Source organism: Conger conger, chromosome 11, assembly GCF_963514075.1.
Source record: "Conger conger chromosome 11, fConCon1.1, whole genome shotgun sequence".
Taxonomy (NCBI): domain Eukaryota; kingdom Metazoa; phylum Chordata; class Actinopteri; order Anguilliformes; family Congridae; genus Conger; species Conger conger.
In genome coordinates, this window is record NC_083770.1 from 1291056 (window position 1) to 1309151 (window position 18096).

An 18096-nucleotide genomic window follows, 5' to 3' on the forward strand; every position below is an offset into this window, starting at 1 on the left:
GTGGACCAGGTACAGCCCTTCATGACAACGGTATTCCCCAATGGAAGTGGCCTCTTTCAACAGGATACTGCGCCATGCCACACTGCAGAAATTGTTCAAGGTGTTTCCCTGGCCTCCAAATTCCCCAGATCTCAATCCGATCGAGCATCTGTGGGATGTGCTGGAAAAATAAGTCCGATCCACGGTGGCTCCACCTCACAAGGCACCTTCAGAGGTCTTGTAGAGTCCATGCCTTGGTGGATCAGAGCTATTTTTGGTGGCACGCGGAGGACCAACAGCATGTTAGGCAGGTGGTCATGATGTTTGGGCTCATCGGTGTATAGTGTAGGGTTGTTTAGCTACCCACCATGGTCATGTTTTGTACGTTATTTGACTTGAATATAATCCTTAGTGCTGTTGTATATAAATACATTGTTATGTTTCTTATAGCAATGAACCGTTATAAATGCTGGGGCCCGGGGCTGGGCTCTGGGACTGGGGCCCTGGGACTCTCACCCCAGCTGTCCCCACTTTAGCTCCACTACTGGAAGCGTCATATAGTTGCAGTGTTCAAATTGAAAGACCACCATTTAATTTTATCCGAGACATTGATATTTCTTTACTGCAATCTGCACTGTTGTATGAATTGCTTGCTTGCTTCTGCCCTCTCTGTTCTGCTTGTCTCTGTGTTCACAAAGTTCGCAACATCTCTAGAATGTAATGCATGAAAATCCCATGAGGTCAGCTGTTTCTGAGATGCTGGAACCATCACGGCGACACGGCTGGAACCATCACGGCTGGAACCAGGGGCGACATGGCTCAGGCAGTAAGAGCAGTCGTCTCATTGGCTCAGGCAGTAAGAGCAGTTGTCTCATTGGCTCAGGCAGTAAGAGCAGTTGTCTGGCAGTCGGAGGGTTGCCGGTTCGATCCCCCGCCCGGGCTGTGTCGAAGTGTCCCTGAGCAAGACACCTAACCCCCAAATGCTCCTGATGAGCTGGTCGGCGCCTTGCATGGCAGTCAATCGCCGCTGGTGTGTGAGTGTGTGTATGAATGGGTGAATGAGAAGCATCAATTGTACAGCGCTTTGGATAAAGGCGCTATATAAATGCCAACCATTTACCATCACATATGCCATCAACAGCCAAGTCACACCAAGTCACTTTGATCACGCACCTTGCCCAAATCCAATGTTTGGTGGAACAACTCAACTTCTTCACTATCTCTGTGGTGAGTCATATACATGTAAACACTCGCAAGCATACATATTGTCTCCAAAGTTGTGACATTATCGGTCCACGCTGTATATTTACAGGGCACTATTAAACAAGCAACCCTTTTCACTCTTCACTCTCTTAGATCAGTTAGCATAGCCTACTCACATTATGCTGCTCATGAATGGAACCGTGTACAGGGAACACGGAAAATTGTATCACCTGATTCATCTGGAGGGTTTTAAATGAGGTCTTCCTGGATCAACATTCTTTTTCTTAATGGATTCTATTTTTCTTTCTGTTATTGTCCACTGATTGTAATCTTTATCTTGTTCCTGGTGATAGGTATGCAATTTGCATTTTGTTGTACGTCACTCTGGATAAGTATGCCAATAATGTTATGTAATGTAATGTAATAGTGTGGTTGTGATTATTTTTTCAATGTATTTTGTACGGATATCATCACACACACACACACACACATACACACACACACACACACACACACACACACACACACACACTCCATTATAGAACACAATGGAATGTGTACCTACCGGAAAATTGGCGTCCTCGAAGATAGTCTCAGCGTAGAACATGATGGCATTTATGCCTGTGAATTGCTGGTAGAGCATCATCAGGACACCCACTGCCAAAGGTCTGTAGACCCCCGGGTCCCAAAGGTCAGATAGCTGAAGGTTGTGTCCCTGGGGATACAAAGAGTACTTTCATCAACTTTTCCTTCTGCCATTACCATATATTTTTGTTTTATTTAATGTTGGGTCCGATGTATTTCCACAATACAAGGATGACTTACTTGTGGAAAAAATGGTAACAAATACAGAATCCACCAAATCTTGAATAAAATGTTATTCATTGAAATGCATTTAATAAAGGACACACATTGTGGAACTGCACATTATGATCACAAACACAAAACATAATGACTTGTGAGCCTCAACTGGTGAAATCCTAGCATCATCTTCTTTCTATCAGAGTGAAGTTACAGCACCATGTTTAAACTACAGTACAGACTTTGCTAAAAGCTGGACAGAGATTTCATGTGTGCCAAAATGATCAAATCCCCTGATCCCCTCAGTAAACCCAGACATGAGCTCTGTAAGTCATTGGATCTCTCCTCGAACCAAGGTTATGTTCTCTTTCATCATCCTTCATCATGTTCAAAATGGCAACCAGATTGCCAGTTATGCCAGATATGCCATAGCAATAGCATCCACCAGCCAATGGGACTGCTGCTGCTTAGAGATGGCCACAGCGCACGGCACATGCAGCCTTTACCCTTCTGCAGAGGATAAAGCTGGTGGGTGAAAAGCAGCAAGCTCCAACGCCTCACATGTAAAAGCAGGGCAGCTTTTAGGCATCATTTAGCCAAGTCATTTCGCCGAGTCATTTAGCTGACGTAGCAACGCTGTCTTAGGGACAGCCATTTTAAATCTCCAAGAATATTGTTAAAGATAAGTTACATTAGCCTCAATAACGTTTATGATCAATGTCTTTAACATGTCCTTTAGTTATATAATTAAGGTAGATGAGAAGAAACAATTGTAATTTGTGTATCAGGATGTTTAGTTTGGCTAGGTAAGCAGTGTTTGGCTAGGTAAGTGGTTTGTTCATAAATTTGTGTGTTGCGGTATTAAATAAAAAAAAAAATACAAAATACAAAATTTGATCAAATAGGCCCTGGTCCTTATCTTTGTTGTGCAGGTAGCAGATTAAATTGTACTTCCCTCTAGGGTCTTTCAGTGCACTTATCCCAGGTTATGGGTATGCACTTTGTTGTACGTTGCTCTGGATAAGAGCGTCTGTCAAATGCCATTAATGTAGTGTAATGTATTGTATTGTATCCTAAATATTTTTTGTCATTTGGCTATAGCCTAACATAGACTGTGTTTTCCGAACATCTCACACACTCAAGTACAGGTGATGATGATGTTCTAAAACATCATGGTTGGTGGTTACAAAATAAACTGGCAAGTAGATGGGATCATCTATCTGTGGAGAGACCTGAAAATGGCAGTTCACAGACACTTCCATCCAATCTGACAAAGTTTGAGAGGATCTGCCAGGAAGAATGGGATTAACTGCCCAAATCCAGGTGTGCAAAACTTGTATAGACTTACCTAAGAAGACTCACAAAGCTTCTACAAAGTACTGAATTAAGGGTCTGAATACTCTAGATTACAATTTTTTTTAATCCACTTTGTCATTATAGGTCATTATGGGCAAATGGCAATTTTATCCATTTAAAATTAAATCTACAACACAATAAAGTGTTCAAATAGTGTAAATGAACCAGCTGCCGAGAACACCCTGAAAACCTGCACCTGCGGCCCTCCAGGACTAAAGTTTGACATCAGTGTACCAGGAGTGAGGACTACTGATCTAGAGACAGCGATGCAAATAGAAAATAATGTGGAAAGATTCTGCCACACAGGGCTGCATGTTCGCTCAGTGCTCACGTGTGTCCTGGTCACATGACTGTGCTCACGTGTTTTCTGGTCACATGATTGGTCACATGCACAATGAAGAAAATGCAGGGTCAATGGCATGCCGTGGTGGATGAACCAATTATAAAAGGCTTGGGAAGTTGTGAGTGGCGCTCCCCCTTCTGGCTATACAAAATTACATTAATGGGATTTGGCAGACGCTCTTATCCAGAGCGACGTACAGTTGATTAGACTAAGTAGGAGACAATCCTCCCCTGGAGAAATGCAGGGTTAAGGGTCTTGCTCAAGGGCCCAACGGCTGTGCGGATCTTATTGTGGCAACAATAAGATCGAACTACTGATCTTGCGTGTCCCAGTAATGTACCTTAACCACTACATTGCAGGGTCATGTACCTTAACCACTACACTACAGTAATGTACCTTAACCACTACACTACAGTAATGTACCTTAACCACTACACTACAGTAATGTACCTTAACCACTACGCTACAGTAATGTACCTTAACCACTACGCTACAGTAATGTACCTTAACCACTACGCAACAGTAATGTACCTTAACCACTACACTACAGTCATGTACCTTAACCACTACACTACAGTCATGTACCTTAACCACTACGCTACAGTACTGTACCTTAACCACTACGCTAGAGTAATGTACCTTAACCACTACGCTACAGTAATGTACCTTAACCACTACGCTACAGTAATGTACCTTAACCACTACACTACAGTCATGTACCTTAACCACTATGCTACAGTAATGTACTTTAACCACTATGCTACAGTAATGTACAGCCTTAACAGCTGTGTGCGGCAGCCTCGGCGTACGAAGTAGCAGGTGTACAAAGTCGAGGGTGTCTATCTACGGGTGTCCATCCAGGCTGTCTGAGAGCCTGATGACTGTTTTTGTTTTTGCTGCCTGCCCTCATTTCACTACGTTTTATTCCTCTTGTCCTCCCTAGTTCCCTCCATGTGTTTCCTTCCCATCCCTGTCCTCTCTCCTCTCCCCAGGTCCCAGTCAGGTAGGAGGTTCGCCTCCTGCCAACATGGGCAGAATATCTCAAACCTCATCTTCCCTCCCAGATCGGCCGGTATTGATCTCTGTGTGGCTGGTGGCTTGAATTTCATGCGGTTTCTGTTACTTTGCCGTGCAAACTGTTTATTATTGTTGTTTATCGCCCCCCGGGTCCTCTGGGGAGCTTCTTGGATGAGATGGACATCCTCCTCCTTAGCTCCTCACCAGTCAATGACACCCCCCTGATCCTCCTGGGTGGCTTCAACCTCAACTCGGAGTCCACCCAGTCTACCTTTCTCTCCCTCCTTTCTTCTTTTGACCTTACCCTCACTCTTTCCCCTCCCACCCACAAAGCAGGCAACCTTCTTGACCTCATCTTCACAAGGAGCTGCACAACAACCAACCTCTCTAACACCACTCCATATATCTGACCACTCCTTCATCTCTTTTTCTCTTCCACTCTCCTCTAACACCTATCCATCTCTCCCACCATCCACTGTCACCTGTCGGCGGAACCTACGCCACCTGTCTTCCTCCACCCTCTCATCTACAATCCTCTCCTCCCTACCATCCGCGGAGTCTTTCTCTCGACTGTCTCCCGATGATGCTGCTACAACTCTCATGTCCTCCCTCTCATCTTCCTTTGACTCTCTGTGTCCCCTCACTACCAAACTAGCTCGGGCCTCCCCCCCCAGTCCTTGGCTTTCTGATGCTCTATGAGCTGTCCGAACCGAACTGCGGGCAGCGGAGAGAAAATGGAAAAGGTCCTGTCTCCCCAGTGATATGGCTTCCTTCCATGCCCTCTTATCATCTTTCCATTCCTCTGTCTCTCGAGCAAAATCTTCCTTCTTTCACTCGAAAATTAACGCTGCCGCCTCTAATCCCCGCAAACTGTTTTCAACCTTCTCCTCTCTTCTGCCCCCCCTCCCCCCTACCTCCCTCATCACTTACACCTGATGACTTTGTCTCCTTCTTTGAAAAGAAGGTTGATGCCATTCGCAATTCCTTCTCACAACCCTTTCCCCCTGCTGACCCTCCTACCTTCCCCAACTCCCTAAACTCATTTTTTCCCCTCTCTGAGGCCGACACATTGAAACTCCTTACATCCCACCGCCTGACCACCTGTCCTCTTGACCCCATCCCCTCTCCCCTCCTACAATCTATATCCAATGACATTCTCCTTTTTCTCTCCTCTCTAATCAACACCTCCCTCTCTTCCGGCACCATGCCCTCTTCCCTGAAGAGGGCCAGAGTCACTCCCCTGCTCAAAAAACCTACTTTGACCCCTCTGCCCTGAACAACTACCGGCCTGTCTCTCTTCTTCCCTTTCTCACTAAAACTCTGGAATGGGCGGTCTGCTCCCAACTGTCCACTTATCTTCTCCAGAACAATCTCCATGACCCCAACCAGTCTGGCTTCAAGAGTGGCCACTCCACTGAGACTGCCCTGCTCGCGGTCACTGAGGCACTCCACTCTGTTAAAGCCAAATCCCTCTCCTCTGTCCTCATCTTCCTCGACCTGTCGGCCGCCTTCGATACAGTCAACCATGAGATTCTGCTCTCATCGCGGTCTGGGATGGGTGTCACAGGGTCGGCACTCGCTTGGTTTTCCTCCTACCTGTCTGGTCGCTCCTACCAGGTGACTTGGAGGGGCTCAGTCTCTGACCCTCACCCCCTACAAACTGGAGTCCCGCAGGGCTCAGTTCTTGGGCCTCTCCTCTTCTCGCTATACACCATGTCTCTTGGTTCTGTTATCTCTTCCCATGGCTTTTCTTATCATTCTTACGCTGATGACACCCAACTCTTCATTTCCTTCCCCCCCAACACCCAAGTCACCACACAGATCTCTGCCTGCTTGGCTGATATCTCTGCGTGGATGACTTCCCACCACCTGAAGCTCAACCTTGCCAAAACTGAGCTTCTCTACATCCCTGCTAAGTCCTCTCCATCAATCGACCTCTCACTGACAGTTGAGGACTTTGTAGTTTCCTCCTCCCGTACGGCAAAGAATCTTGGGGTGACTCTTGATAACTGCTTCACCCTGGATCCACAAGTATCCTCTACTGCCAGAACCTGCAGGTTCTTTCTGTATAATATACGCCGCATCCGTCATCTCCTGACGGAGAAAGCCACCCAGCTCCTAGTCCAGGCGCTCGTCATTTCCCGCCTGGATTACTGCAACTCCCTCCTAGCCGGTCTCCCAGAGTGTGCCATCAAGCCCCTCCAGCTGGTCCAGAATGCTGCAGCCCGCCTGATCACCAGTCAGCCCAGGTCGGCTCATGTCACCCCGCTTCTCATTGGCCTCCACTGGCTTCCTATTGCCGCACGCATCCGATTCAAGGCCCTAGTGTTGCATGCTCACGCCTGTTTTCCGTTCTGGTTCCTCAGTGGTGGAATGACTTGCCTACCACTGTACCACTGACAGCAGAATCCCTCCCCCTATTTCGACGCAGACTCAAAACACACCTTTTCAAACTCTACCTTAGTCCTCCCTCCTGATTTCCCCCGCCCCCCCCTTTCTGATACCCCTATCCTTGTCTAACCCCCCCCCCCCAAAAAAAAAACAAAAAAAAACAGCATTTTAGAACAGCATTTCATGTGTATTTTCCTAGTTCTGGATGTGATGCTTTGACTTGTGGTAGAACCTATGCACTTGTAAGTCGCTTTGGATTAAAAGTGTCTGCCAAATGACAAAAAATGTAAATGTACCTTAACCACTACAGTAATGTACCTTAACCACTACGCTACAGTAATGTATCTTAACCACTATGCTACAGTAATGTACCCCTACGCTACAGGCCTTAACCACTACGCTACAGGGTCATGTACCTTAACCACTACGCAACAGTAATGTACCTTAACCACTACACTACAGTCATGTACCTTAACCACTACGCTACAGTAATGTACCTTAACCACTATGCTACAGTAATGTACCTTAAGCACTACACTACAGTCATGTACCTTAACCACTACGCTACAGCAATGTACCTTAACCACTACGCTACAGTAATGTACCTTAACCACTACGCTACAGTAATGTACCTTAACTACTACGCTACAGGCCTTAACCACTATGCTACAGGGTCATGTACCTTAACCACTACACTACAGTAATGTACCTTAACCATTACGCTACAGGCCGCCCCTTAATAAACCGCTAATGGAGACGAGAAGACTGTAGCCCTATCCTCATGTTCACAGTAATAATATATGCACCGGTGTCATCATCTTCAGTGAATTTACATTACATTACATTATTGGCATTTGGCAGACGCTCTTATCCAGAGCGACGTACAACAAAGTGCATACCCATAACCAGGGATAAGTTCGCTGAAAGACCCTAGAGGTAAGTACAATTTCAACTGCTACCTGTACAACAAAGATAAGGACAAGGGCCTTTTTTTTTTTTTTTTTTTTTTTTTTTTTTGAACAAACAAACAAACAGAGCAAAAGTCACCAAAGTTAACTATCCAAACACTTTAAATTTTATTAAATTTAAAGGTACAATAGGTAATTTTGTACTTCTGATGGTCAAGAGAGGAATAGCAGCAACAAACACCTTCAAACCACAACACTGTTTATCCCTCCCCCTTCTCTGTAAGCACGCTGACGTTGAAACGCCATTGGCTGTGGTAATTAGAACCAATTTTCAACCAATGAGCACGTAGAATTATTTCATCAACATTTCTATCTCACATGTTTACCACTACATTGAATACATCAAGAACTCTAGCACCAGATATACACTCAGCATGAACTTTTGTTTTGCATGTCATGTGGGGAACATTAACATTTTGCACAGTCGCTGATTAGAAGGATTTCCTCAGAATCAGTGATGTTAAAGTCATGCATTCCTCTGAGTTGTTGAGACTGAAGTACATGTTGCTTTAGGCGAGGTCTGGGGAAAGGGCCCCATGGGGAGACATGGATGTTACATGTCCCACTAGAATACCGTGGTGAGGGATGGATATCAGGACAAGCACCAGGTTGCATAAGTGATAATATGAAGACAGGCTTGCTCCCCTTCAGTGATCTCTTTCAGACTTAGAGCCCTCTCCTGAAGTAGGATAATCTCAGGTTTCAGTTCTCCATTTTGCCTTCACATTCATATCCCTCATTATGTTCCTCGATAGACTACTTCACAGGATCCACAAGCCAAAGCCCTCCTTTCGCTGGGTATTTCCATGGTTCCTACATTACATTACATTATTCGCATTTGACAGACGTTCTTATCCAGAGCAACGTACAGTTGATTAGACTAAGCAGGAGACAATCCTCCCCTGGAGCAATGCAGGGTTAAGGGCCTTGCTCAACGGCTGTGCGGATCTTATTGTGGCTATCACCGGATTAGAACCACCGACCTTGCGTGTCCCAGTCATTTACCTTAACCACTACGCTACAGGCCGCCCCTATAGGCTCCTAGGCATGTAGGCTATATAAGAACAGATTAAAACAAAAACAGATTAAAATTAAAACAATCTCATAAAAATATGTCGGCCTGATCTAAAATAGTTGTTAACAAAATAAAGTAAGAATAAATAAATAAAAAATACATTCATTAATAAATCAATACATTTATATTAAAATACGACAAAATAAAACAGCAATGAATGGAACCAATAAATGTAACGGAATGGGTAAAATTAGAAAAATAATTGTTTTTTAAACAATAAGCAGTAGTTTGTAAGCACAACTATGCAGTGTACAACAAACTGAGCAGTATGCCCCGAGGGCACATAGATGATGCACTGGCCAATTTACAGGATAATGCTTTTAGGATTTATGCCAATCTGTAGAGGTCCTACTGCTCCTCTGGCTTCTCACACAATGTGTCTTCTCTCTGAACTCCAGTCCTTGGTTTCACACCACAGGGTTAATGGGGGCAGGGGGAGACAGGCCATTCAGCAAATGGTCAAAAGATGTGCCTGGGGGACTTGCAATAGTGCCACACGAGACCCAAGGCATTGGGTTTCTGCCTTTCCCAAGTTAGAGGAAATTTCTGAAATATAAGGAGCAGATTCAGCTTTCACTAAAAGTGACACTTGGAACGAGCAACTGGTTTGCTTTTTGCTTTTTATACCCGACAAATATGAAACTGCTGAGAAGCGAACTGGCCAATTACTTTTGGTCCCCTAAGATGTACATCGCTCTGGATAAGAGCGTCTGCAAAATGCCTTGTAATGTAATTTAATGTAATAAAAAGGGATGTAATTCCTACACAGATCACCTGATATGGACTTTAATACACTCAAATGAAAGGTGAGTGTCTGCACTTTAACGTCATATTCATGATTTCAAATCCAAGGTGCTGGAGTACAGAGCCAAAAGGACAGAAATTGCACTACCATCCAAATACTTACAGAGTGCACTGTATGTGTTATTGGGTACAGTCACACAGCAGGTTATGTATACTTCCTTGGTTCAGCTCAGAGACCGAGATAGCTAGCTAGCTATGGTTAGCTTTATGTTTCGCAAACATAGCACAGAGCAGTGCTGTTCTGAATATGGCTGATGGCCTCGTTCTCTTTGAGGTGCTATTAATCCTAACGAGGCGTTCAGCGTCAGTGAAATAATTAGTTCAGCTACTGTAACGTGATCTGATCATATTGATCTCCAAAACATGGCAGCAGGTTCTCTGGACTGATGAGTCAAAAATATTTGGCTGTAGCAGAAGGCAGTTTGTTTGCCAAAGTGCTGGAGAGCGGTACAAGAATGAGTGTCTGCAGTCTGGAATTTTTATTTGGGAAAAGGGCAAGACCCCTGTGGAGGTCAGAATTTTAAAGTGCTAGTAAATCTAGTATACATTAATACATAGTTGCTAAAGTGGTAGTTTTGAATGTACTTCAATGGAGAAATGTACCTCCAGTAACCACTGGAGTTTGCAAGCTTCTGGGGGAATGTCAGTCCCCGGTCCCCTGTTTGAAACTTACTTGTGTGTCTGCAGGCGCAATGGATTATGATCACTGTAGTTATTGCGATGTTATGATTGTAGTTACTGCGATGTTATGATTGTAGTTACTGCGATGTTATGATTGTAGTTATTGCGATGTTATGATCACTGTAGTTATTACGATGTTATGATTGTAGTTATTGCGATGTTATGATCACTGTAGTTATTGCGATGTTATGATCACTGTAGTTATTGCGATGTTATGATCACTGTAGTTAGTACGATGTTATGATTGTAGTTATTGCGATGTTATGATTGTAGTTATTGCGATGTTATGATCACTGTAGTTATTGCGATGTTATGATCACTGTAGTTATTACGATGTTATGATTGTAGTTATTGCGATGTTATGATTGTAGTTATTGCGATGCATACTTCAGTTCAAACCGGGTTGCTCAGGGGCCTACTATCAATCTTTTGTGTCAAACGATTGTGAATGAAAAGACATAATTAACAATAATATGTAAAATGTGAGCTGAGAAACCATTAGGACTTATTATATAATAATTTCACTCATAGCTTTTTGCAGTTGCACGGCTCAATTTAACACAGAATTTCACCTGCTCCCGGGACGCCCCCACTATCTGGTCACACTCCCATTCCACAGAGGCGTTGGGCCCCCGGAGGAAGCGCAGGGCCTCCTCAGCCTCCCGTCGCCGGCCTCGTGACAGGAGGAACCGCGGTGTCTCGGGCATGAAGCACATCAACACCAACATGAGGCTGGGTGGCACAGAACAGGTCACTGCCAACCAGCGCCAGTCCAGAGCCAGACCTAAACCAGAAACAGGAGAAAGAGAGTGAAAACAAGACAAGGACAGGTCGTCTAACAACTAGCCCTGGTTCTAGACTGCTCTGATTGGGGAGGCACATATTTTAGGGGGGAGACATTTTATTCAGGGAATAGTGGGTTTTGGCTCTGTATTCCGGCATATTGGATTTGAAATGAAACTGAATATGAAGTTACAGTGCCAAGTGTAGTGGGTTTTTACATCCATATGGTGTGAAATATGCCAGAATTACAGGCTTTACATCATCATTTTTTATATATTTTTTAAAAGGCACATTTTTGGGGAAGATATGGCATGCATATGAAAGTTACAAATAGCATTTAATGTGGTTTATCTCTGCAACTCAGCCAACTCCTGAAAATGACAGCTTCCTGACTCACACAAACCCCTGAACATGACCAAAGTTTGCTGTATTCATTTGTAGAGACAAGAATTGTGTGAACAATTCACCACGAAGCCCTTTTGAGACATAGGCATGCAAACCTATGAAATCTTATTTGATTTGGTTTAATTTGACTCGTATCATTTAGATTCCATACCTGCTGCATATGCTCCCATTATCCCTGACACCACCATGAGCTGCACACATGTGCCAATTGTCCCCCGGACACGAGCATGGGATATCTCAGAAATGTAGAGCTGGAGGAATATGAAGAAGGGTCAGAAATATGGAGGACAACTGGAAATGGTGGCTGGTCCTAAATCATAAGCTGCATGCGCATTGACAAAGCATCACATGTAATGTAATGTAATGTAATCACATTTTTATTTTAAAAATATTTTTCTCTGTATTTCCCTGTATCCCCTAATTATTCTAAAGAGTAACCAGCAGTGAAACCCACTGTGACAATCAACAATCACAACAGAAATAACTACAAATGTTAATACATTTATTAAATGTAATCCTGCCTAGCATCTTGGCACCATATCCTTAGCACTAATGAAATGGAAAATGTACATACAGGCACCACCAGCGATGTGACTCCACTGGCCACTCCAGTGAGGACTCTCCCCGCGTGCAGCATCCACACATTCTGAGCCCCGATGATGATGGCAAAACCAAAGATGAAGGGCATGGAGCAGAACATCAGGCTTAGTTTCCGTCCAATTTTTTCCACTATCCAGCCACCCACCACACCTCCCAGTGCCGCACCTAAAGTCACCACAGACTGAAAAACAGACACAGCGAAGTCAGGCACAATCTCTAGCCCTGATGGCACAGATATAAGGAATAAGACCTACCCCAAACCACGAGGCCTGATCAGCATCCAACTGAAGCTGGGGGTTGTTTATCTTACACAGGTCCGGGATTGCAGGTGAGCAGTACCCAAGGACAAATCCAAAACTTAAAGGGCCCAGAACCGCTGAAAATGTGGCCAGGTACAGCTTCCGGTTGCAAACATTTCTGATGACAAATAGGGAAGACAGATAAAAGCTGATATATTAGAAATCAGAATTGTTGCCAAATAAAGACTCAAAGAGACTGTAAGAGACCCAACTGGAATTACTAGCTGCAGCATTACTACATGGAGCCAAATATTCCATTAATAATCTGTTCCATTATTAATCAGAATAATTGCCTAAATGGAATACAAAGGTCTCATGTAAACACCTCAATCAGAATAAATTGGTCCATTCCAGAAAATAAACTCATTATCCCCAAAGCTATATAAAGTTCATACATGGCTCAAAGATAGAAATAAAGAGCAGATCTGTATCAAAACATCCTATGACCGGACAGTCTCATTCAAGTAAACATATGGGACATAATTATTCTGAAAAACAACAAAGAAATCCAAAAACAGTTATTTATTCTGTAGTGATTGCATATATATCTCTGGTACTGGACAAAACCAGATTTCTTTTCCCACTCATACCCCAGGATGTTAACAACACCAGGACAAAGGTTTCGAGTGGATTGAACAAAGCAGGAACATCTGACCTGTGTTTTCCAAAAGGTGGGCCCAAGTGTCCCCAAAGCCTCTCCACACTGGAATATTCTTTTTTTTTCCAAGCCATACTCCACTTCCAGAAGCTAATTCTATTGAGGGCGGTCCCCTCTCAAACCCCACAAAGCAAATATTCTTTATTTACCCATTCACTCCATTTGGATCAGATATTTCAGTCAAACGATGTCCTTTTGGAGACCTTTCATGTACAAAATGTTACTTATCAGTAGGGCCACCAATTTGCCTCCCCTTGTTTTCTTGCATGGTACTTCTGTCCTTCTGCCAGCAAGAGGTCATGATATCCACTTTTGCAAGCTTCTTCTCCAACAATAATTCCATTTGCACCACCTCAATAATCTAAGTTGATAAATTAATGTCTACTAATTAAGCACGGACTATGCTGTTTACAAGCAACAAATTCAGTTTGATTACTTAACACTGTGGACATGCTGCAGTGTTTCATATTGTAATCCAGAGGCTACCCACATTAAAACAGAGTGCAGTTATATAACATTTATCTTGCACAAAGATGTTAAATAAAATTTAAAAAATAATGATTAAACTAATGAACTAATAATGGTCTTCAATCGAGACTAAGTAGTGTCAGGAGCCGTCAGCTGCTAAAGCTGCTCAGAATTACACCTAGGAATGGTCTCAAACTTGAGTTGAAACATTCTCACCAAAAAATAGGACCTAAGTGCTATGCATAACAATGCATAACAAGTCCATTTTTTTGCAAAGAGTAAGTTATTAGGCATTATTAGGCGTTGATCGCAGTTTAATTCAGAGCTCACTCAGGTGCCGTAAAGAGGAACTACAATGATGGTGCCCAGGAATCAGCCAATAGCATGCCTTCAACGGCCCTTTGCATAAACTGGAACAATTAGCAAGGCACTTTTGCCTCCATTCAATAAATATTAAAAAGGAAGATACATTTACAAATACATTGTCCCACTTTACAATTTTAAACAGGAACAATTAGTAATGTGCTTGTGCCTGAATTCAATTTATATTATTATGAATAAACATTACTCTTTCAACAATTCCGTCTCATCAGACATTTTCAATACAGAGCTACCATGTCAAACGCGTGTGCATGACCAGGGCACTATCGTCACACAGAGCTACCATGTCAAACGCGTGTGCATGACCAGGGCACTATCGTCACACAGAGCTACCATGTCAAACGCGTGTGCATGACCAGGGCACTATCGTCACACAGAGCTACCATGTCAAACGCGTGTGCATGACCAGGGCACTATCGTCACACAGAGCTACCATGTCAAACGCGTGTGCATGACCAGGGCACTATCGTCACACAGAGCTACCATGTCAAACGCGTGTGCATGACCAGGGCACTATCGTCACACAGAGCTACCATGTCAAACGCGTGTGCATGACCAGGGCACTATCGTCACACAGAGCTACCATGTCAAACGCGTGTGCATGACCAGGGCACTATCGTCACACAGAGCTACCATGTCAAACGCGCGTGCATGACCAGGGCACTATCGTCACACAGAGCTACCATGTCAAACGCATGTGCAGGGCACTATCGTCACACAGAGCTACCATGTCAAACGCGTGTGCATGACCAGGGCACTATCGTCACACAGAGCTACCATGTGAAACGCGTGTGCATGACCAGGGCACTATCGTCACACAGAGCTACCATGTCAAACGCATGACCAGGGCACTATCGTCACACAGAGCTACCATGTCAAACGCGTGTGCATGACCAGGGCACTATCGTCACACAGAGCTACCATGTCAAACGCATGTGCATGACCAGGGCACTATCGTCACACAGAGCTACCATGTCAAACGCATGTGCAGGGCACTATCGTCACACAGAGCTACCATGTCAAACGCATGACCAGGGCACTATCGTCACACAGAGCTACCATGTCAAACGCGTGTGCATGACCAGGGCACTATCGTCACACAGAGCTACCATGTCAAACGCGTGTGCATGACCAGGGCACTATCGTCACACAGAGCTACCATGTCAAACGCGTGTGCATGACCAGGGCACTATCGTCACACAGAGCTACCATGTCAAACGCGTGTGCATGACCAGGGCACTATCGTCACACAGAGCTACCATGTCAAACGCGCGTGCATGACCAGGGCACTATCGTCACACAGAGCTACCATGTCAAACGCATGTGCAGGGCACTATCGTCACACAGAGCTACCATGTCAAACGCATGACCAGGGCACTATCGTCACACAGAGCTACCATGTCAAACGCGTGTGCATGACCAGGGCACTATCGTCACACAGAGCTACCATGTCAAACACATGTGCAGGGCACTATCGTCACACAGAGCTACCATGTCAAACACATGTGCAGGGCACTATCGTCACACAGAGCTACCATGTCAAACGCGCGTGCATGACCAGGGCACTATCGTCACACAGAGCTACCATGTCAAACGCGTGTGCATGACCAGGGCACTATCGTCACACAGAGCTACCATGTGAAACGCGTGTGCATGACCAGGGCACTATAGTCACACAGAGCTACCATGTCAAAAGCGTGTGCATGACCAGGGCACTATCGTCACACAGAGCTACCATGTCAAACGCATGACCAGGGCACTATCGTCACACAGAGCTACCATGTCAAACGCGCGTGCATGACCAGGGCAGGTTGAGGCTACGGGGAGTGGCCGCACGCATGGGGGAGGGTGCTGATAATAAGGTGAAATAACATTTAGGGTATCTTGTTCTGCTGTTCCTCATTCACAAGTAATTCTGTTCAGTAGGTAAAATGTGTTTGATATCAGCAATATGGCAATGGTGTAGCTGAGTGCTGGAAATACCCTTTAACCATGACTGTAACATGCTTGCTGTTTTTTGTTACCTTTCAACTGTCCAGTAGATGGTTATATATTAGCTAGTATAAGCATTGGCATTTGATTAGCCTACAATTATTTGCCTCCATTCTCAAGATGGTAAAGTTAGAAGAGAAGACGATCTCGTATTTGCATTTATTATTGGTAATTTAATTTTTTATTTTTAATAACTGTAACCTATAGGGACATTGAAATACAAAAACCTAGCCACGGGATTCAATTTAACCCAACAAATAGTCAATATAAACCATAACTTTGGTTAAATGACCCGGGCCACTGAGCCAATTCCCCTAACGTTCAGGCGAACAAACTTTATAAGTCACATTAAATACTATGAAAGAATTCCAATATGCGCCATGTCCCTTTTTAACGGGAACATCTGGCCCACGCTTGGCTCAAATATGAATATACATATATTCAGACAACACACACAGACAAATACAAACATACAATATACAAAAAATAAACATGAAACATAAATGAGCAATCATATGTAAGAAAAGATAGAAGGTGATATGGGCGTCAGTGTGTGAAAATGAAAGCAAACTCAAACAGGTGATTGAGAGTAAGGACAAGGCGGCCATCAGCCAACTGAAGCAAAATGTTCTTTCAGTGAAATACCGGAACTATCCATGAGATGATTGTAAATTATTAAAATGTACATTGGCCTGATTTATAAATACTGATTTACTCGCTCAGAGCAGTGGCGCCGGCAGGGTTCTATTCCATAGGGTTCTATTCCATAGGGTTCTATTCCATAGTACGCACAAGAACCTGCTTGTAGGCTACCTGTAATGTCGAGGTTCCCGCGCGCGGATACGCAGTCTACTCAGCGAGCGAGTGAGCAAGCAAGAGATAGAAAGAGAGATTGATTCTATTTTTCTTTTCTTTCTTTTTTTTCCACCAACATTACCAATACAACACTACCACAAAGCTCTCACTAGCCTACTGCAAGCATTTCAAAGACCAGCCAACAGGCCTGAAAAACAACAGCCAGCTAAATAATAGGCTACAATATAGCCCAGAGAAACGTGCAATAAAAGTCAGCATTAAGCGCAAAAGATGGGTTAAGGTCTCGTAGATAATGTCAGCTGTAGAAAAAAATCCCAAAAAATCCTCTCGCACTCAGTAGCTGCAGAACAGTCCCAATACTGAACTACAAAGGCCAATTGCTCAACATTACTAATATCAGCCGTCTCATCAGCCAATAGGGAGAACCGCTGGGCATCCCTGCATTTGCGGAGAATTTCGTCTTGAATCTGTTTTCCATCTCAATCAGCTCATACTGAATTTGATGACTACAGTATTTTGCGTTAGACAGGTTAGTGCATTTTCAACATATTGTTTCAGCAACTCATCTCCCTCAGCAAGATATTTCAGGAGCACCTAAAAATTACTACACTCATCCGTGTGGCCTCGAATGGGTATGTTTTGCTGTCCGCAAACGGCAATTAGATTGATGACTGCTTTGAGTCCATATTTATTGTGTTTTATTGCTTGCTGGTGTGAGCGATCTAACTTGGAATACATAGACTGGCTCTTTCCCAAGGCAACATTAAGAAATCCAGCTGTGCGCAGTTCGGTATGTGGACTGTTCTGGCAGCAACTCACTGCGAGAGGATTTTTTTTCTACAGGCAAGACCTTAACCCAACGTTTTGTTTACTCATTTCCAGGCTACTTATTTGCTTGCTAACACACAAGATAAATAAATGAGTAAGCTAAATCCAACATTTCCAACGTCATGATTAAGCGCCAGAAATGTTGATCCTGAAATGACACCAGTGACTGCAATGACTGCGATGATTCGTTAACACGCCTTCAAATGTATTTCCATCAAACGGCTGCAGTGTTTGTCGGCTTAGAGTGA

At 44.0% G+C, this 18096-nt stretch overlaps 1 protein-coding gene across 3 annotated transcripts in view; it reads right to left on the reverse strand.

The window, feature by feature from the left end:
• Window positions 1–18096, reverse strand: part of slc2a8 (solute carrier family 2 member 8) — a 93305-nt gene that overhangs the window by 21457 nt on the left and 53752 nt on the right. For all 3 annotated transcript variants that reach the window (XM_061261227.1, XM_061261226.1, XM_061261228.1), the window contains exons 3-7: window positions 12661–12823; window positions 12381–12587; window positions 11958–12057; window positions 11191–11402; window positions 1748–1897 (exon numbers count right to left, since the gene is read on the reverse strand). In XM_061261227.1, coding sequence (XP_061117211.1) covers window positions 1748–1897; window positions 11191–11402; window positions 11958–12057; window positions 12381–12587; window positions 12661–12823 — 832 coding nt within the window. The remainder of the gene's footprint in view (window positions 1–1747; window positions 1898–11190; window positions 11403–11957; window positions 12058–12380; window positions 12588–12660; window positions 12824–18096) is intronic.